This window comes from Phoxinus phoxinus, assembly GCF_949152265.1.
Source record: "Phoxinus phoxinus genome assembly, chromosome: 20".
Classification (NCBI taxonomy): domain Eukaryota; kingdom Metazoa; phylum Chordata; class Actinopteri; order Cypriniformes; family Leuciscidae; genus Phoxinus; species Phoxinus phoxinus.
Genome location: NC_136895.1, coordinates 12039675 through 12060550, shown reverse-complemented (window position 1 = coordinate 12060550; position 20876 = coordinate 12039675). Strand labels below are relative to the sequence as shown.

The window sequence follows — 20876 nt, the reverse complement described above, 5'->3', positions numbered from 1 at the left end:
AGCTTGTTTAGGAGAATTTATGGATCAAAATAATTCAGAATATTTTTTGAAACCTTTGAATGACATGCAATCCATATCTGATCTTCTTTTGAATGCAGCATGATCTCTAAACACCAGTTTGAAAGGAAGAAGAATGACACGTTAGATCCTGAGCCGTGAGTAAATGCTAAACTTTGTTTCCCAGAATTTCAAGTAGCACATGGTCTGATTGAATGGCCGTATGGTCAGTATTGCCTCGTACAGTTGTCCGCTCTGGACTCGTTACACCACTTTGTTTCTGCTCAGTGGCGCCCCCTGTTGTAACCAACATAGGGCATACAGTCACTCCCACCACACAAACGTAGCACTAACAGTCTCCAAGTATCAGTATTATCCTAAAGTTGTCCAAGTCCACACCTCCTACAAAGGCGCAATTGCATTGGCCTGCTTGCAAATGCGTAAGAACTGGAGGAAAAGAATCCGAATGATGTTTCATCTTAACTACCTGCACTTGCAGTTAGTGATTACACATTCAGACAATTGCCAAAGTGAAACCTGCCAGAATACAGAGCTTATATCCCCCATTAATCAATTTTCCTCTTCTCAGGTTTGTTGAATGTAAAGATTGTGGGCGGAAGATGCATCAGATATGTGTCCTGCATTATGATGTCATCTGGTCTTCTGGGTGAGTTTGAAAGCGCCTCAGAGCGAATAGTGTTGCTTTGATATCGATTCTGGACACGATGCGGGAAATTGGTACTAATGAGCGTTTCTATCTGCAGTTTCATCTGTGCTAACTGTTTGAAAAAAAGCGGAAAGTCAAGAAAAGAGAACAAGTTTTCAGCAAAAAGTAAGCAATAGGTCTGTTCATGTGATGCATTAATGTTACCGGTAAATGAATAGTTCACCCAATTCTGTCATAAATTACTCACCATCATGTCGTTCCAAACCAGTACCAGACTTTCGTTCATCTTTGAAGCACAAATGAAGATATTTTTAACGAAACCTGAGAGATTTCTGTCTCTTCTTTGAAAGTCCATGCAACCAAAACTTGGACGATTGAAAAAGTTCATAAAGACATCGTAAAAGTAATCCATACGAATATAGCGATTTAATCTCAAGTCTTCTGAAGATATTTGATTGGTTTAAATGATGGGCATATTTCATTTAGCCTTAAACATTGATCATCACACACACAAAGCACATCAAATTGAAACATTTGCATGTTTGAGCTTCTATTTACCATATTTGATGGTGAAATCTTCCAGGTTTCATTAAAAACTATCCCTTTAAAATTGTTTTTGTGCTAAATGTTGTCGTCTTCGATCCAGGGTTGCAGACAACGCGGTTAGGGTCGTACATAGAGGATCGGGTGAACAAGTACTTGAAGCGACAGAACCATCCGGAAGCTGGAGAGGTGTTTGTGCGAGTTGTAGCCAGTTCAGACAAGATGGTAGAAATCAAACCTGGCATGAAGGCCAGGTAAATTAACCTTGCCTTACCTTTTATTTTCCTATAAGCCTCTAAAGCATTTTACAATATGGTTTTAACCTTCAGAGGGCAAGTATGGATGCCAAAACCAATCAGTTAACTGCTTTGGTTGCTCTGTATATGCTGTCTTGTGTAAAGAAAAAAAATCTTGTGATAGACTTATATGCCTGATCAAAGTTTCACCTGTTTCAATATTGGTTTCATTAATCAGAATGTTGATGCTATAGTGGCGTGTTAATATTTGTTCTTTGAAAAGGTAAAGGTGGCCTAATCCCCCTGTTTCATTTCAGGTTTGTAGACACAGGAGAGATGTCTGAGAGCTTCCCCTACAGAACCAAAGCACTTTTCGCCTTTGAGGAGATTGACGGAGTGGACGTGTGTTTCTTCGGCATGCACGTTCAAGAGTACAGCTCTGATTGCCCTTTCCCTAACACCAGGTAAACTCTTACCCAAGTTCTTTAGCGAAAAACAGATACTTAAAGCAACGCTTATTGTGCTCGGCATGCAATGAGGTTAAAAGTCTCACGTTGTCTTTTTTTTTCCTACCTAGACGGGTATACGTATCGTACCTCGATAGTATTCACTTCTTCAGACCTCGCTTGCTGAGAACAGCAGTCTATCACGAAATTCTCATTGGCTATTTGGAATACGTCAAGAAGCTTGGGTAGGTTTCACCATTTACTTTTTACTCAAGTCCAACAAGTACAGTTGCCATTCATGCCCTGAACTTTTAACATTTCCACTGTAGATATGTTACGGCGCACATCTGGGCATGTCCGCCTAGTGAAGGTGATGACTATATCTTCCACTGTCACCCTGCCGACCAGAAAATCCCCAAACCCAAGCGGCTGCAAGACTGGTACCGCAAAATGTTGGACAAGGCCTTTGCTGAGCGAATACTGCACGACTACAAGGTATAGCAGAGAACATGATCTTTTTGTAAAATAGAGACCAATTAATTGTGTATATGCCAACGAGTACCTCAGTATATGGTATAAATGAAAGGTGTTTGTATTTGATAGGATATCTTTAAGCAAGCCACAGAGGACCGTTTGACGAGTGCAAACGAACTTCCATATTTTGAGGGTGATTTTTGGCCCAATGTACTGGAGGAGAGCATCAAGGAGTTGGAACAAGAGGAAGAGGAGAGGAAAAAAGAAGAAAACACTGCTGCTTGTGAAACTCCAGAGGTGAATGAGAGAAGCCTTTTATATATATATATTTTGATACTCTGTAGATGAATGTACATCTCTTGCCTATGTGATGTTTAAGTAATTCCTGTTGTTTTATAAACCTGAAACGCCCTATTTAGACATCCTGACATTTTCCTCCTTTCTAACAGGGCACGCCGGGGGACAGTAAGAATGCGAAGAAGAAGAACAATAAGAAAACAAATAAGAATAAAAGCAGCGTGAGCCGAGCTAATAAAAAGAAACCTGGGATGCCGAATGTAGCCAATGACCTTTCTCAGAAACTCTACGCCGCATTGGAGAAACACAAAGAGGTCTACTACATGTTCTTCATCTGACCGTTAACCTGCTCTCTGAGGCATTGCATGATTAATTTGTATTGTTTGTTTTGAATGTCAGCTTTTGATATGCATGTAAGCCAAGTGGTTTTCATGGGAATAACTTGAAGAAACCTCTTTCCTGTTCCTACTTGTTCTCCCAGGTGTTTTTTGTAATCCATCTGCACTCTGGGCCCATAGTCAACTCACTACTACCCATCATTGACCCTGATCCCCCGCTGACCTGCGACCTAATGGACGGAAGGGACGCCTTCTTGACATTAGCACGGGATAAGCACTGGGAGTTCAGCTCTTTGCGGCGCTGCAAGTGGAGCACCATGTGCATGCTGGTGGAATTGCACAACCAGGGCCAGGACCGCTTTGTCTACACCTGCAATGAATGTAAACACCATGTCGAGACACGTTGGCACTGTACAGTCTGTGAGGTAAGATCCAGAGGCTCCTGCAACATGCTAAAGCTGTCCCTAATTATCAGTTGTGGATGGGTGCTTTTATCGCTTTTATTTTGATTTGAGCGCAAAATAAATAAACCTCTTGGGAGTATGAAACTTAGGGAAACTTGGGGATAGCTACTATTCTACTAGTAGTGTAAACAAATCCTTGAATGTTTTGTCCAGTTGTTAATGAATCTTAACTTTTACTTGACTTATTATAATGAGATTACTTTTTATGTTCCGGTCATCCCTTGCTTGATCACGGTGTCCTCATCTTTCCTCAGGACTTTGACCTGTGCATTAGTTGCTACAACACTAAGGGCCATGAGCACCAGATGGTTAAGTGGGGTCTGGGTCTGGACGATGACAGCAACAGCCAAAGCGGCGAGGCCTCCAAGAGTCCTCAGGAGAGTCGGCGTCTGAGCATCCAGCGTTGCATCCAGTCTCTGGTGCATGCCTGCCAGTGCCGCAATGCCAACTGCTCCCTGCCATCTTGCCAGAAGATGAAGCGTGTGGTGCAGCACACTAAGGGCTGCAAGCGCAAGACAAACGGTGGCTGTCCGGTGTGCAAGCAGCTCATTGCACTCTGCTGCTATCATGCCAAGCACTGCCAGGAGAACAAGTGCCCCGTGCCCTTCTGCCTCAATATCAAGCACAAACTGCGTCAGCAGCAGCTGCAACACAGGGTGCAGCAGGCGCAGATGATGCGGAGACGCATGGCCACTATGCAGGGCCGAGCCATGCCTCAGAGCCTGCCGTCACCACCTACATCAACAGCCCCCAGCACACCCACCTCGCATCAGCAACCCAACACCCCTCAAACGCCGCAACCGCTGTCCAACCAGCCAACTACGCCCAATGCAGGCGTCATGTCTCCGGCTTATCCCAGTGGACCTCGAAATGGACATCCCCCTCCTCAAGCTTCACAAGGCAAGCCTGGCCCACAGGCCTCCCCGCTACACCAGCAGCCGTCTCCGCTCCCGCAGCCTCCCCAACAGCAGCCGGCGCCCCAACAGTCTCCTCAGCAGCAGCCTCCGCCTATGGCGGTCAAAATGGCACGGCACATAGAGATGGTCGCACAGGCTCAACACAACCAGAACTATCGCATGACCATGAACGGCCTTCCCATGAACCACCAGCAGCCGCGCATGCCAGGCCTGATGCAGCAGCCCATGCAGCTTGTCGGACCACGCGGACAGCAGGTGATGCAGTCCATGTCGCAAGGACAGTGGACTGGAGGCCCTCAACCAGGCATGCAAGCGGCTCAGCAGCAGGTTGCTCCGCAACAGACTGCACAGGGCCCTCAGCAGACCATGCCTATGCAGAGACCCCCGATGCCCCAGCAAACGCAACAGCCACGCATGATGTTGCCCACACAGGGTCAGCGACTGCAAGCACCACAGAGACCCGGAGCCATCGCCTCCAATGCCTTGCAGGAGCTGCTAGCAACCCTCAAGTCACCCAGCTCGCCCCAACAACAGCAGCAGGTGTTGAACATCCTCAAATCGAACCCGCAACTCATGGCCGCCTTCATCAAACAGAGGACTTTGAAATACCACGCCAACCAGCCACAGCAGCAACAACCGCCACAGGGCATGCATGCAGCACAGCCAGCGATGCCCAACATGGCAGCCATGCAAGGAGTGCCTCGACCTGGCATGGCACCTCAGCAGCAACAGCCCACACCACAAGGCATGGCAGCTCTTGGACCGCAGGGTCAGCTCATGAACAACAACCCACAGCTGCAGGAGATGTACCGCCGTCAGCTTTTGCGACACCAGCAACAACAACAACAACAACAGCAGCAGCAGCAGCAACAACAACAACAACAGCAGCAGCAGCAACAACAACAACAACAGCAGCAGCAACAGCAGGGAGTGATGCCGCAGACACATGGCCAGTTCCCGCAGGCACAGGGGACTGCTACCAATTACACGCAACTCCGAATGCAGCAGCAGCAGCAGTTGGCCATGCAGGGAGCAGGTGGACCCATGGCCCAGATGGGAATGGACGGCACACCCAACCTCCTGCACCAACGCATGCTCCAACAGCAGCAGCAGCAGCTTTCGCAACAGCAGGTCATCCTCAAGCCTCCAATGGGCTCACCGGCGCAACCAAGTCCCATGAGCCCACAAGCTCACCTGCAAGGTGCGCATCTGCCCGGCCAGCCCATGGCTAATGCACTAAGTAACCAGGTGTGCTCACCGGCTCCCGTACAGTCGCCCAGACCTCCGTCGCGGCAACTTCCTCCACATTCCAGTCCTTCCCCACAGGTTCAGCCACAGCCGTCACCGCAGCACGTGCCGTCTCACACAGGGTCACCACGCCCTGGTCTGACGACACCCATGCCTGGCTCCATGGAGCAGGGACACCTGGGCACACCTGAGCAGAGTGCAATGCTCCCGCAGCTTAACACGCCCAACCGCGGAGGGCTGCCCAGTGACTTAGGTATGGTGGGAGACACAACGGGAGACACGCTGGAAAAATTTGTGGAGGGATTGTAGCGTTTAATGGGAGACTCCACCCACCACAGTCTCCCCGTTCCTCTTCTTCTTCTTTTTTTTGTGGCTCTGTTGGTTTTTCTCTAATATTCTCAAATTTTTGTACTGACATGTAAAAAGTTTAAAGAAATGTATGAAAAAAAGAAAGAAATTTATGTTGATGAGGATGGGGAATGTTATTGTTTCCTAAAAACAAGACTGATTTCTTCCGTTTAAGAGGGATTTGAAAATTGTTTAAAAGAAATATAAATCACAAAGAATATATTTTTTGTTCAGTTTAGACCCATGTGTGTCAATACTTTGTTTTACAGTTTAATTTTTTTTTTTTTTTTTCGGGGGCGTGCGGGGTGTCTGGTTTCATGCCTTTTCTTTTTTTAAGAAAATTACGAAACTTCATTATAATATTCATACCTTTTATTTTGTACCTTATCTAACTTTACAGCATTTTTGTGTTGGAAGACTGTAAAATTTGTTTGGGAGTTTAGGTCAGGGTTTCTCTGCTCTGTCTGTCATTCTTCCTGGCGATTGTATTCTAGTGTTGTACCATTTTTTTCAGACATGCATTCGGAGGCATTTCCTCCTCTCCTCATTGTGAAGTTTGTATGAGGAGAACTATTTGTTTGTATTGATAGGAACTGTGCATACGCATGTATGCAGACACACAGAGACACACATATGCATCGCTCAGACAATACAACACAGAATCCAAAAGGACATGTACACATTTACAACATCTCACTGGCCTGGATCCAGAGGTTCTGTCTTGCAGATGTAGAAAATTGTTGCTTTTTGTCCTAATTTTGTTATACAGATATATAAATGTAAAGAGAGCTAGAAAGAGAGAGCGAAAGAGGGAGAGAGGGAAGCCCCTAAGCTGAGCGAGAGGGAATGGGCGATCAAGCGCTTGTTGGAGCAGTTATGGATTCTGGTATTGACCCTCATTCCTCTCACACAAACTTGAACAGGGGCTCTACTCTTTCCCTTAATGTAAATCATGCAAGTTATTAAGCAAAGTACTATAAATATAAGGAAGAGAGAATGGAATCATTGTATAAACTGGTTGAAAAACTTATTTCTTACTTATATACCATATTGTTAAATAAACTGTGTGCAACAGATCAAAACCATGTGTCTTTAATGTTATTTATATTTATGTACATATATGTGTGTGTTAACATTAGATTGTTGCGTCCGTGGGCTTATTTAATTCTTGTCAGATTTAGAAGTCTATAATACATGAATACTTACTGTAATATATGATCAATTAAATAGTTATTTTCCATATTTAGTGTGATTTACCATCTTTTTAACAATTTCACACTTTCGTAAGTTTTATGGTTATAACATCACATGATTTTTTTTTTTTTTATTGAAATATCAAATAACAATCAAATATAAAGAACAGAACACATAGAACTTCTACATGAATTAAATTATATCAAGTATATATAAAGCTTAACATATATAAAAATAAATAAATACAAATAATAATAAACAAAAAATAAATTAAATAAAATCACATGATTGTTTCGCAATCGACGCAGTCACTACGTCACCGCGCACTGCACGTCACCGGAAGTAGACGGCGGCGGTTTGCTGGACAGTATTTTGAACAACACAGACCTCTGCAGCACAATTTACAAGAAAATTGTCGTTTTACGACATAAAATCATCTGTATTAAAGACATAAAATGAAGTACGTCTTGCCAACGGTCTGTATTTAAGTTGTTATGAAATGAATCGTGGTAAAAGTACGTTAACCGATATTAACTAGTCTGGAATAGTGGCAAAGTAAAATGTAAACAAAGGTAAATATGATGCATCTCTTTCGTGTACTTTTTTAAAACCAAAGTTCTTAAAAACGGAGAGTCTTGATATAGCTTCATGCATTTCATCCACAATATAAAGATTCAAATGATGTTTAATAATGCATATAACAACTGATGTGACAGATCATGTGTGTGATTGGCTCATCATGGACGACTCGGATCAGGACTTCACCGACCTCTGCTCTCGTCTCCTTAAAAGAGTGAGGAGGAAAGGAGGATCTGGAGATGAGAAAAGATCAGCAGCCAAGGATGAGGAGCCATCCTCCCCTTCTTCTGGAAGAAACCCCCCTAAGAGGAGAAAGAAGACTAAGGATGCTGCTAAGACTGAAATAAAGAGTAACATCAACAGGACTCAACAGGCTGTAGTATCTGGCGATGCTTCCCAGCCTGTCCCTGATGGATCTGCCACGGGGAAGGTCAAAGATGCCGTGATCCGCAGAATGCAACAGTTTAAGAGAGCCAGTCCAGAGAGACTCCTACATGCTGAGACCAACCAACCCACAGCCACAGAGTCTGAGGGAAACTGTCCCACCACTGTCGGGATCCAGCACACAGGTATGGTGTCGAATCTTTACAGATCCATGGATTCACCCTCCCAAGCCTATTCACATCATATTAAGTCATCACAAGCCTGAGGTATGAAGTTAGAGGTTAGTTAATAACTAGATAATTTCTGTATGTTTTACCTCAGCTCAGCAATAAGGTATTTTTGCTTTGCATATATATATATATATATATATATATATATATATTCACACATGCATACACTTCCTGCCCCCCAAAAAGTCGCTGTTTGGCTTTTAATAGGCAAATGCTTAAGAGTCTGTAATTGGATCTTTATTGCAGTGATTGTGATGTTTCTAGCATGTTATATGTTTGGCAACAGTTCTTCTAACCCTAACTGATGGAGTGTGTGTAGCTTTTCATTTCTTAAACAACCATGTATGAAGAAACATCATGGCCATATTTCAGGATGACAGTGTCAAGATTCATCAGCTCAAATTGTGAAGGAATGGTTGGGAGGAGGAGCATGAAGAATAATTTTCACACTTGAATTGGCACGGCTCCAGTCCAGAGTCAGATTCACATTTTACAATTAATTAGTTCATAACAGCTATAAATTCATACTTCTACTGTAAAAATTGTGTGGCATATGGTGCAAAACATGACTACCGGTAATTGCTTTATGACTTTCAACCAAAAATGACACAATTCGAAAAAACATTGTTTAAATTGTAAAACAGAATTTGTTTTTATGGCTTGACATTTTTTAACGTGGTCATTAGCAAAAATGACTTCCATTGATCAAAGTGTATGTGCATGTTTTCCTACAGAAGATGTTAGCGGAGATGAAGCCCTGGCTCTTCAGCTTCAGCAGGAGATGGATCGCGAGGCTCGGGCTGCTGGGAACGTGGAAGAGGCAGGATTGTTCTTCTGCCAGCTCTGTCAGAAAGATCTGTCGAGCATGAGTCCCCCGCTACGCACTCAGCACATCAACAGGTGCATTACCCTCAGCATACACTAGATTATGTGGCATCATTCTTATCTGTTTCACAAATGTGAGCTTCACCTTTCTGCCTCTTTCTCCCGCTCTGCAGATGTCTGGATGCCAGTGAAAGCAGCACTCCCTCGGCATCCCATCATTCACACCCTAGGCCGAGGGTCCCAGAGTGTCCCATTTGCGGAAAGAGTTTTAAATCAGAAAAAAGCCGGTCTGTCCACCTAAAGCGCTGCTCGACTGATATGGGTGTGAAGCCCAATGATCTTCTCCAGGCTCTGAGGAGACAAGCTGCTGAGACAGTGAGCCACAACTCCTCCGACCAATCGTAAGTCAGCTTTTTGACTTAACACTTTTTGACTTAATTCTTTTTTCTTTTTTTTCATTGTGACATTTTCATGACATTTGTGCACAATTTTACCCTCACCTTTTATTACTGCAATGCAAAAAAAATCACAGTAATTTGAAAACATAATGGTATAATATTTAAAAATCCCATTAGATTTAAAATAAAACTTATCATGGCCAAAACAGTAAATTAAATTAATAAAATAAAAGTAAAACAAATAAAAAGTATATTATATTTATAGACACAAAATTAATTTTTCTATACTCTCATTCCTGCATATCAATGCGCTGCAGGTACGGCAGCAGTTCCTTGATTATTACGCAGGAATGAGAGTATAGTTCCTACTCATATTGGCCTAGAAAATCGCAACTTTTCATTTTCTTTCAGTCTTAGTACACGATGTAAATACAGAAGAGTCAAGTTTTAAATATGTAAACTCTTTGGGGTTTTTTTTTTGAGAGAGAGATGCTAACGATCTATCAGATTCAATGATCTATGCTAAGCTATGCTAAAAGTGCTACCGCCAGACCCAGAGATTGGCTTAATGGATTTGAAAACGGTAAAACTCAACTGTTTAACTCTAGGGGAGTTGGAAAATGAGCCTATTTCCAAAAAAAGTGGAGTGTTCCTTTAAAATGTCCCAGGCCTGGTCCTCTCTCGCCCTTTGTTGTTGTTGCTCCTCCTTTTATCCTTCCAGAGCTCCTCCATGGGACTCGAGAGCGATGTGTTCACTCCACTATCCTCGCTCCACACCCGCGGCTTTCGGCCCCACCCCAAAAAAATTGTCCCCAGGAGATCTTGTAAAAATACATATTGAATTACATGTTCTATGTTCTTCAGACAACAAGTAGGTAGCACAACAAGGAGGGATGGTGTGCCTGTGAAAAAGAGAACCAGGAGGAAAGCCCAGAAGTTGGACGAGGACACCAGGATGGCGCTGGCTCTGTCCCGCTCTCTACTAGAGCAGGAAATGGAAAAGGAGCAAGAGATGGTGGTAGAAAGAGAAATACTGGCTCAGCTCTCCAGCCCTCCAGCAACGGCGGCTCCTGTCTTACAGTGGAGACCTGGTGCAGGTAAACTCCCTTTTTTATCAGTTAAATCAGTAAAATGGATTACTACACACAAAATATCATTCATGTTCTCTTTCAGGTAAGGGCCGTGGAAAGAGAAGGAAGGGAGCATCTCCTGTCCACCCTCCACTACTCCTCATTCAGGACCCTCAGACAGCACTGAATCGCCGACAGGAGCGGGTTTCATCTCTCCTGCTCCTTTCCAGACCCCCCTCTCCACCAACACCCACCCTATCCCCCTCCGCACTCCCTCTCCATCCTCACGCCCCCCTCTGGGACAAAAGTGCTCTTCACGGAGGAGGACCAGACTCGGTTTCAGAGTTTTACACATCTGAACTAAGCAACTTCATACAGCCATGGGTTGCACCGGAGGTGAGACATTTACTTTAAGAGATTCCCCAATTTTTTAGTGTGCATTATTCCAAAAAAAATGTTTGTTCATAAAGAAGGTGTATTTTTTATCAAAATGACGTAACTATATAAACTACATTATTTATAAACATGAATATATAAACTATGTAAATCTTAGAATTTATGTTTTAGTACAACAAATATATATAATTATAATTTACAATAATAGCTTTAGTTATACTTTAAAAGTATAACTCTGTGACAGCTAGAGTATTAATTAATATTTTTACTGGAAAATTTACTTAAAATTCCCTGTCTAATTCTGTCAAAGAAAAAAAAGGTTCATGAAAAAATTCTATAAATATTTTAAATGCATTTCTTAAACATGTTAACTGTAAAAAAATAAAATAATAATAATAATCATTTATTAAAAACATGAACCAACATTACTGCATTATGAAATGTTGTACATATCATTTGTTAGGAATTTTGAATAGGGACTTGTTACAATGTAGTGATTGTTACATTTCTTGCCATCATTTTCATTTTACATTCAAATCCCAATGGATAAAATCACGTTCTACATTATTTCTCACTGAATATTTTGTTTGTTAAAGAAGTTGTGGATGCTGTTGCTTAACGTTTCTTTATATTACTGCTTCAGAGGGGAAAAGTCAAGTCTCTTGAAGTAACTCCAGTCAAGAAACCTCCTGCTGTGACCGCCGATTTGTTCCAGGAAAAGCCTTCGGATCAGAGCCCAGCACAGCACAGGACAACCTGTCCTCTCACTGCCTGTTCGGGTACACCAGGCACCCAGGCTCTGCAGGACCTGATGGAGCTTGCAGAGGAAGGCATGACCCTCACCCAGTACACAGCCACAGGGGACAAATCAGGTAATACTGGTATTTGTGAAACAAAAAGACTCCTTTTTTATTACACTCGGCTCACACTGTCCCCTGTTCTTTAGATAAAGACGATGCCACGAATGAACTTCCCTCAAGTGGGTTTGTTCTAGAGACAAATGACAAAAAGACACCCAAAACAGCCTCAGTAAGAATTTCCTTCAATTTTATCTTCCTATTACTGTACTCTATGATGTTTAGCTCAATATTAAATGTTCTGGAGTACTTTTCTATGTCCGTTGTTGTCTTTCAGGTGTACGTTTCAAAGCTATCATCAGATCTGAGCAGTATGGTCAACAACCCTCAACTCAGTGATGTGCAGTTACAGGTGGACAGTGGGGACGTCTTCTTCACGCACTCGTTTATGCTGTACACGCGATGCCCCCTGCTGGCCAACATAGTTAGTGCATCGTTACACTGACGCCACAATCGTTAACCATTAAGAAGTGCAGATGAATAACCAAGCTGTTACCTTGTGTTTGTAGGTTCACGACTCAGGGTTTGGTGTTCAGGAGGAGGGTATGCCTGTTGCTCAGAGGGTGTTGTTGGGCGACGTGCTTGGGGAGGCAGTACTGGCCCTCCTGCAGTATCTTTACACAGCCCACTGTCCTCTGACACATGCACTGCTACCACACGTACAGGAGCTTGCCGATAGGTCAGTATTATAACTTTTATGGTGTGGTTCAAATATTACAATTATTTCTGTATATAAATAGATTAAAGGGGTTGGTTTATTGTGGATAATAACTCTGTGTTGTGTTTCAGGTTTGGTTTGGCTGAGCTGCAACAGCAGTGTGAGGAATATTCCGGAAGTGTGGAGGAAAACCCAAGAGGAGAATCTGAAATGTTTTCAGCGCCTGAGCCTCATCTCAGGGACCAAGAAGACCAGAACTTGGCAGAAAGCAACTTCTTGGAGCTCCTCCAATCAATGTGGCAGCATGAGGACAGTGAAGAAGAGGATGATTTTAAAGAGACTGGTGGAGAGGAAGGAAATATGGAAGAGGAGAGAGAGAGAGGAGATGGAGAGAAAGAGGACCAGGTGGATGAGGAAGAGCTTGACGAGATCTATGAGTTTGCAGCGACGCAAAGGAAGATGGAGACTACGACAGAGACCGAGGAAGAGGAGGGACATGCAAATGCGTCCCTCGAAAATGAAAAGGATGAAGGGATAGAGAAAAATGAGACAGAATCCCTCTTAGAGAAGTCTGCTGGCAGTTACCATAGTAACAAACAAGGCGTGGATGGGACAGAGGCTGCCATAGTAACAAGTCCAACAGAAACCCTTAAAAAGCCTAGCCCAGAGACTGAGAGAGTTAGTTTGATTCCAGAATTTGATGAGGGCATAAATGAAAACAGAGACCCAGATGCCAGTCAAGACAAGAGTTACGACCGTTTATTCTCCCAGTCTATAGGCGAATACATGGAACCGTCACAGACGCCAGCATCATGCTCTCAGCAACAACAATACAAGTCATCACGCACGCTACAGCAAAACACACCTGCCCCATTTCGCCCTACATGTGTCAGTGAGGTGATTGACCTGTCCATAAGCCCTCCGCTGAGCTCAGGTGTGTCAGGTGAGACTTCCTTTCCCATGCCTGGCGTGTCTCCTGTTCCACATAAGGGTGGAGATACAGTAGATAAAGGCAAGTCTCCCCTAAGAAAAGACAATTCAAGATGCCAGGGAAAAGAAGACCCTCCTTCCCCTCCAAAATCACAAAGCAAAGAGGTTGAGCTAATTGTGCTCTCAGATGATTCCGGTGAGGATGTGGATGGTGACAATGCAGCTACTACTAAATGTGGTTTGTCCCCTCTGTCTCCTTTCAAATCTCCCTCAGAACCGTCCACAAGCAACAGTTTCAAAGAATCTGGATCCCAAGGCCATGCCGGAAAACAGGTAAATGCTTCCAAGCAGGTGACGACTGATACAGAAGCCAAGTCTGACCGAACAGAGCACTATAGTCCTGGGGATGCAAATGAAAGTGTGTTTGATGGCTCTGCTGAGGTTTCCTGGCTGATTCCAGCCACTCCGGTAGCATCCACACGCTGTAGCTCTACCCAGACCTGCGTTAGCATGCGCCGAACCCAACTCTTCCCCAAATCTTGCTCTGCATCGTCCTCTTCTTCCTCTTCCTCGGTCTCTGACAGTTTGAAACCTACTAGCTTTGCTTCTTTAAGCAGCAACTGCATTAAAGAGGAGCCGGTTCCCTTGTCCAAACTGTTAAAATCAGATCAGACTCTCTCTAAAGAACGTCTTAGCACTGATACGGGTCGCTCACCAGGTTACCAGAGACCACTTCAAGTTCTAAGACTGTCTCAGGTCCCTTCTACAAGGGCTTCTGATGGCTTCCACACTGCCATCATGGGACGACAAACCCAGGGTGTCCCACAGCTCTCAAGCAGCACTCCTCTCCATTCAGACTCTTCTTTACAACGTCAGATCCCATTTGGCTCCCCTATGGATGGTGACTGTGAGGGGAAAGTTGGCCTAGTGTCTCTACAACTGAGTTTTCCTTCCCCTAGTAAAACACCTGAGAAGAAGCAGAGTAGCCCTCTTCAGCATGAGTGCTCCAGTCCATCCCCAAACTCTCTGAGTAACAGTCATCCTGAAGGATTGAGAGAGCGCGAGAACGATGGGATGGAGCAAATGGAAGTGGGAGAAGATCTTCCCAATCAAAGTGTTGAAGAAATGGTGGATATTGCGGGAAACTCATTCTGTGACACGGATGAGTTTGGAAGAAGAGTGGGAGAAGAGCATCCCAATCAAAGTGTTGAAGACGTGGTGGATATTGCAGGAAACTCATTCTGTGACATGGATGAGCCTCCTATAGCGTTTGACGACTCCTGGGGCTTGGATGGAGGGGTTTCAATCCAGAAGCCCCATTTTAGTCTAAGACTTGATAGCAGTGAAGGCACAGTTAGTTCACCTGGACTCGAGGGTAAGGGACAAACGACAGGTCTACACGTCACGTCTCCTCTTGCATCTGGAGCTTATAACAAAACTCCTGATCCAAGTCCAGGTCCGTTCAATCACAGCCTACCTGACCCTGACATGTGGGATGATTGGGAGGAGGAAGAGAACGCTCCCCTTCCTCTTTCTCAGAGACTGGAAGCTCCCTCTGCCAAGAGAGTTGCTGAACTTAAGACTCCAGGTAAAACATGTTGTCCTCTTCTCTTTTTACCATGTTAATTATGTTTCCCGGGGGCTCTAATGTTTTCTGACATGGCTGCATAGATCTGTTAATTATGCATTCAGAAAGCCCTGTAAGATTTGTTTGTTTTAGAAAACCTTCTTAAAATCACTTAACTCTCTGCGCAGTTGCTTGCAGAAAGAGGAATAAAGGACCACTGGTACCCATCACTCCCATGCCAGGCTACTCCGATATGGACACACCTGATCTCAAAAACAAACTCAATAGGTGAGCAGAAAAATAATATTTAGACACTGTCACACTTAAAAATGTATTCATGTCATTGCAATAGTCAGCAAAATATCAAACCAAGTGGAATACATTATACTGCAACTTTTTATTTTCAGAACTAACGTTATGAACTTTTAGGATTGACTTTTAACTAGCTGGTCCCAGGATCATTTTTAGTCAGTTCCCCTCCGGGTGTTTTAATTCATCAGAGTTCATCACAGAAGCTATGGACATTATTATTTTTTACTTTGTCTTAATTTTGAATAGGGTGTGTTTATTGTTTTGTAATGTATAAACAAACACTCTTTCTTACTTGACATTTCTTGATTGACAGTGGTAGCCACGTTATGAAACCAAATCAACATTATGTACATCGAAGAATAGTGTTTTTAAAGTATTCAAATATTCAACTTTCAAATGAGAATAAAATGCAGATGTTGTGTAACTTTGCCCTCACATAGCCAAAGCAAAAAATGCTCAAAAACACAGAGATGCATAATGTTTTTTTGTCTAGGTTTGGTGTGCGTCCGCTGCCCAAGAAACAGATGGTTCTGAAGCTGAAAGAGATCCATCAGTACACCCACCAGCTGCAGAGCTCCGAGTCTGAGGAGGAGACCTCTGGACCCCAACGCCCCCCGAATGCCTGCACCTCCCAGTCTGTGCCGCTCTCCTTTAAGCAACCTACAGCGCCCCCTGCTGTCTCCCCTATGAAACTACCGCAGAGTGAAGAAGATGAGTTTTTATCAGCCTCTCAAAACTCAAACACGTCCTCGACTGCGGAGTCCGAGAGGTACAGTATGGAGTCAAAATAGGGCCATATATATCTGCAAAATAAATCAATGTTTCGCAAAAAAAAAAAATGTTTTGAAAAAAAAAAAATGTTTTGCAAAAAAAAAAAATGTTTTGCAAATAAAAATAGAGTATTGAGAAAAAAAATGCTTTTTTGCAAGTAAAATAAAATAATTGCAAAAGAAAAGTTAACCACTGAGAGAAAAAATAAAGTTTAGCAAAGTAAAACTTCAGCAGCATTGACTGCAACACATATTTCCCTTTGCGCCGCTCCTTTAAATCCGCGTTTCTGTCATCCGTGCCTCTGCGGTGCACGCTTTCCTTTGCGCTTCCTTTTTCTTTGCGCCTCGCTTTGTGTCCCTGATTTGACGTGGGGGGTGGGGTCAAGAGGTTGGGGTGTGTACAAGGGACGAAGGCGCGTCCTTCTCGCCTACGTCATCAGCGCGAGCCCCAGACCGAGTGGATCGATCGAAATGGTGGAGCAGTAGTGATGGGATTTATGGCTCTTTGAGGGGATCCGTTCCTTTCAAAGAGCCGTTCAAAAGAACGGCTCTTTTGGCTCTTTTTAAATATTTAGTCAGTTTTAAGAAGCCAGCTTGGGAGCATCTTAGTTTATCCTCACTGGGAGGAATGATGAGGTGAGATTTGTAGTCAAATAATTAAAACTCAGATATCACACACCAATAGTTGAATTATTCTGAAATATTGATTATTACCTCATTTGTCATGTGTGGACTATATTCCATTGCACAACATCCCTCTGCTTAGGAAGTGACATCACTATTTTGGATTTACCTTTAGTACAAAGTGTGTGTATGTGTAAAGCTATGTTGACTTATGTTATTCATACAATACCTAACGTTACTCACAAATAAACATCAAAAACAAAGCCGGCTGCAATGAATTTCTGTGCAAAACAGCTTTTACTACAAACACTTCCACACAAGAACATTTTGATAAAAAACAAAAAATATTTAAAGTTTTAAATATATACTGTAGATGAAATTAGAATAAATAAAATGGAAATGTCTACATACAATCCACTATTACTACTGTAAACTTTGCAAATAGGACATCACCCGATGATCGATGATGTAACTTATATGGTTATGTATGATCAACTCTGGAAATTCCTTCATTCAAAAAACGTAATTTGATTTAAGGATGGAGATTGCACAGGAAAGTAAAGTGAGTGAGTGAAAGCAATTGGGACATTGCTTAATTTGTATTATCTTATTGGTGTCGTGCTACAGACATAATTTAAATATTATGCAGGAAACAGAAATCCGATCAGTTATCCAGATACATTTGTTAATATGAACAAATGTAAACGCACGGTGTCCTGATTGGCTAATGATCCGATCTGCTTGATCAGATCATGGTGATCGCATGTTAATGCCAAGTGTAAACACAGCCTTTGTGTGCATCTGTGTGAAACACGCATAGGAAAAAAAGAACGACAAAGAACGGCTCCCCTCCAGCCGCGACTCGGCTCCCATCGTTCATGTTTATGAGCCGTTCAAAAGAATCGGTTCGTTCGCGAACGTCACAACTCTACGGAGCAGAGACATGCGGGTGATGGATCACAGGTATGTATTATTGATAGCTTTCTTATTATTAGACTCCTATATTATTAATAACAGATACTTCAGACCGGCTAGAGGGTGGTATTTAGCAGTATCTGTTATTAATAATATAGGATTCTAATAATAATAATAAGAAAGCTATCAATAATACATACCTGTGATCCATCACCCATCCGCCATTTCGATCGATCCACTCGGTCTGGGGCTCGCGCTGATGACGTAGGCGAGAAGGACGCGCCTTCGTCCCTTGTACACACCCCAACCTCTTGACCCCACCCCCCACGTCAAATCAGGGACACAAAGCGAGGCGCAAAGAAAAAAGGAAGCGCAAAGGAAAGCGTGCACCGCAGAGGCACGGATGACAGAAACGCGGATTTAAAGGAGCGGCGCAAAGGGAAATATGTGTTGCAGTCAATGCTGCTGAAGTTTTACTTTGCTAAACTTTATTTTTTCTCTCAGTGGTTAACTTTTCTTTTGCAATTATTTTATTTTACTTGCAAAAAAAACATTTTTTTTCCTCAATACTCTATTTTTATTTGCAAAACATTTTTTTTTTTTGCAAAACATTTTTTTTTTTTGCGAAACATTGTTTTATTTTGCGGATATATATGGCCCTATTTTGACTCCATAGTACAGCTCCTATACGGCTATATACCAGGGACGGATTATGACGCGGTCGTGTCCTGGGCACGGGCCTGTCTAAAGGTGGGGGAGGGTGGACAAAGCCCCCCGCAGCTTGTATGTGGCCCCCCTCTGGTCTAGTGCCCTGGGCACATGATCGGTAGCTTGTGTGATAATCCATCCCTGCTATACACACAATGGGTCTCATTCATGAAACATTCATAAATATACGAGTAAATATGTGATTGATCTGCGCGTAAAGAGACCTTCCCGAAAACTCTTCTCCTGATTCACAAATATTTTGTAAACGTCAGATGTGATATTGAAATGTGTGTGTGTGTTAATGAATTCCAATCAGTCGTAAATGGGACGCACGTGCACGCTCATTCTCAATTACCATAAATCCCGCCCATTAAATCCGACTGACAACTAAATATGGGCATCATATTATGACACCAAACGAAGGATTTCAACATGTCTTCTCAAAAGCGAATGAAAAAGAAATAGATAATATTTTATTATCAGAAGTTAAAAACGCCACATTTTATTTTCAAGCGTACATAGGTGTATCAGGTCCTAAAAAAAAGGAAGCTTAGCAGCATATTACAATGGAGTTTCATCTGTTAATCGAACAGTCCCAGGAGTGAAAAGAAAATGGTTTGACATGAAGCGTGACTGCAAAAAACGAATTGGTTCACTTCGAAAAAATATAGCCCATCCCTATTGAAAGCAATTAATTATTTGATTAAAGTGTTCCGTTTGCAGATGCTAATATTACTGGCTCTCATAATAAAAGTAAAAAGAAAAACCTTATGTAATTACTATATATAATATTTTTTTCAAAATGCTGTGTAAATATGTACCCGATTAGGTGAATTAAAATGCAGCCTTATTAATGAGCAAAACGTTCGGATGTTAAACGCACTATTTACGCGTGGCCGGGAGCAGGTGTAGATTTCTTTCGTACCAACTAACATTTGGAAAATTCGAATGAATGAATCTGAAAATTTACGCCAGAACCACTTTACACACGATTTACACAAAAAAATTCTTCTGCTCGTGTTTCATGAATGAGACCCAATATGAATACGAATGGTGCTTTTCCACTGCATGGTACGGCTCACTTAACGTGTAAACACTGCATATCACTGATTCGTCAGAGAGAAATGTCACTACTAGCGTCATTGGATTTGCGACACGAGACACCAAACTTCTTCGTCTTACCGTGATAAAACATCCACAGGCCGAGAATCAAGAACACCATCACATCGATATGCTCCTGTGATATGTTTGTTTATGTCACATTTACGATGATGTCACGGTAGTAGAGGCGGCGCTACTGTAATGATGAGTCTATAATCCCACCCACTTTGAAGCGGTACTAAACTGCAGTGGAAAAGCAAACCGAGCCGTAGCATGCAGTGGAAAAGTGCCTAAAGAAATATTGCTCAACCCTTTTCTTCTATCCAGGTCGAACCCAGAGCTGTGTGTGTCCGGAGACGATGACTCGGACAGCGAGGGCATCACAGCGTCTCAGGCTGTTGTGCGTGAGAAGGACAAACTCCTCGCAGTTCGTCAGTTCATCCTATCCGACCCAGAACTGTACGGACGAGTGCTGCAGTACCAGCCTCTCTCCCTGGCGGAGCTGCGGTCCAGCTTGAAAGCAGCAGGCATCAGGTTAGGTGCTGCTAAGCTACTAGACTTCCTGGACTCCCAGTGCATCACTTTCAGTACGGCCAAACAAGGCCAGAATGCTTCTTCCCGCAGGAAGCGAGGTGGGAAAACGAAAATTAATGGAAGTGCAGCTGGAAGAGGGAGGAAAAAAACAGCTAAGACCAATGGAAGAGTTGCATGAGGGCTGAAATTAAATAATGTGGTAAAACTACCTCATTTTCAGAAGAAATTGTTCAAATACAATGTTCATCTTTTCCAAAGAAAAAAAGTAGCTGATAAATATCTAACACACACTCATGGTCTTAAGCCTTCCAGTGAAAGGATTTAAATAATGCCTTTTTTATCAGCTTCATATTTTTTATTTTATTTTACTATTATTGAATTGAAAATATTATTTTTAAATGAATTTAATTTAATGTCTGGATAATGTAATTAAAATACATTTCTTAATGTGTCATGTTTTTATATGATCATTTCATTTCAACTGTTATAATTAAAATTTACCCAGCAGTTTTACAGATTTCATTAACCAAAATGTGCTTCAAACAAACAGTCAAGATTTCATATGCGCGTCATATTGTAAAAAAAATTCATGACAAACAAGCACATTTAATTACACTCAATTTGACATTATGTAAATATTTTTTTAAACTACATGTTTGCAGAAATTAAAATGTTCATTGTTGTATCAAATAAATAAAATTCCCACTTGTACTAAATCATAAAAAAATGCAAACAATACAAATTAAAAGAATAAAAATTATTAAAATATGACCCATAAATATCTTTCCAAAATTCACCCCATGATTTCAGATTGTAACCAACAGTGGAAAAAAAATAATAATCACAGAA

At 42.4% G+C, this 20876-nt stretch overlaps 2 protein-coding genes across 5 annotated transcripts in view; both read left to right on the top strand.

Moving 5' to 3' along the window:
* crebbpa (CREB binding lysine acetyltransferase a) overlaps window positions 1-7057 on the top strand; it is a 40886-nt gene extending 33829 nt beyond the window's left edge. For all 3 annotated transcript variants that reach the window (XM_079593661.1, XM_079593662.1, XM_079593660.1), the window contains 11 exons: window positions 99-155; window positions 587-664; window positions 762-829; window positions 1311-1461; window positions 1761-1907; window positions 2021-2134; window positions 2219-2384; window positions 2493-2660; window positions 2813-2974; window positions 3142-3423; window positions 3717-7057. In XM_079593661.1, coding sequence (XP_079449787.1) covers window positions 99-155; window positions 587-664; window positions 762-829; window positions 1311-1461; window positions 1761-1907; window positions 2021-2134; window positions 2219-2384; window positions 2493-2660; window positions 2813-2974; window positions 3142-3423; window positions 3717-5936 — 3613 coding nt within the window. In that variant the 3' untranslated portion in view covers window positions 5937-7057. The remainder of the gene's footprint in view (window positions 1-98; window positions 156-586; window positions 665-761; window positions 830-1310; window positions 1462-1760; window positions 1908-2020; window positions 2135-2218; window positions 2385-2492; window positions 2661-2812; window positions 2975-3141; window positions 3424-3716) is intronic.
* Window positions 7058-7467: 410 nt separating this feature from the next.
* Window positions 7468-20798, top strand: slx4 (SLX4 structure-specific endonuclease subunit homolog). 2 transcript variants are annotated; one of them, XM_079592316.1, is made up of 14 exons: window positions 7468-7629; window positions 7886-8317; window positions 9097-9262; window positions 9361-9588; window positions 10450-10682; window positions 10759-11051; window positions 11695-11923; window positions 11998-12080; window positions 12186-12332; window positions 12418-12587; window positions 12698-15084; window positions 15252-15351; window positions 15869-16144; window positions 19821-20798. In XM_079592316.1, exons 2-14 carry the CDS (start codon window positions 7909-7911, stop codon window positions 20203-20205), a joined length of 5106 nt encoding a protein of 1701 aa, XP_079448442.1. In that variant the 5' UTR covers window positions 7468-7629; window positions 7886-7908; the 3' UTR covers window positions 20206-20798. The 2 variants fall into 2 exon arrangements, with proteins under 2 accessions (XP_079448442.1, XP_079448441.1); XM_079592315.1 differs by having other exon boundaries at window positions 7505-7741.
* The last annotated feature ends 78 nt before the right edge of the window (window positions 20799-20876 follow it).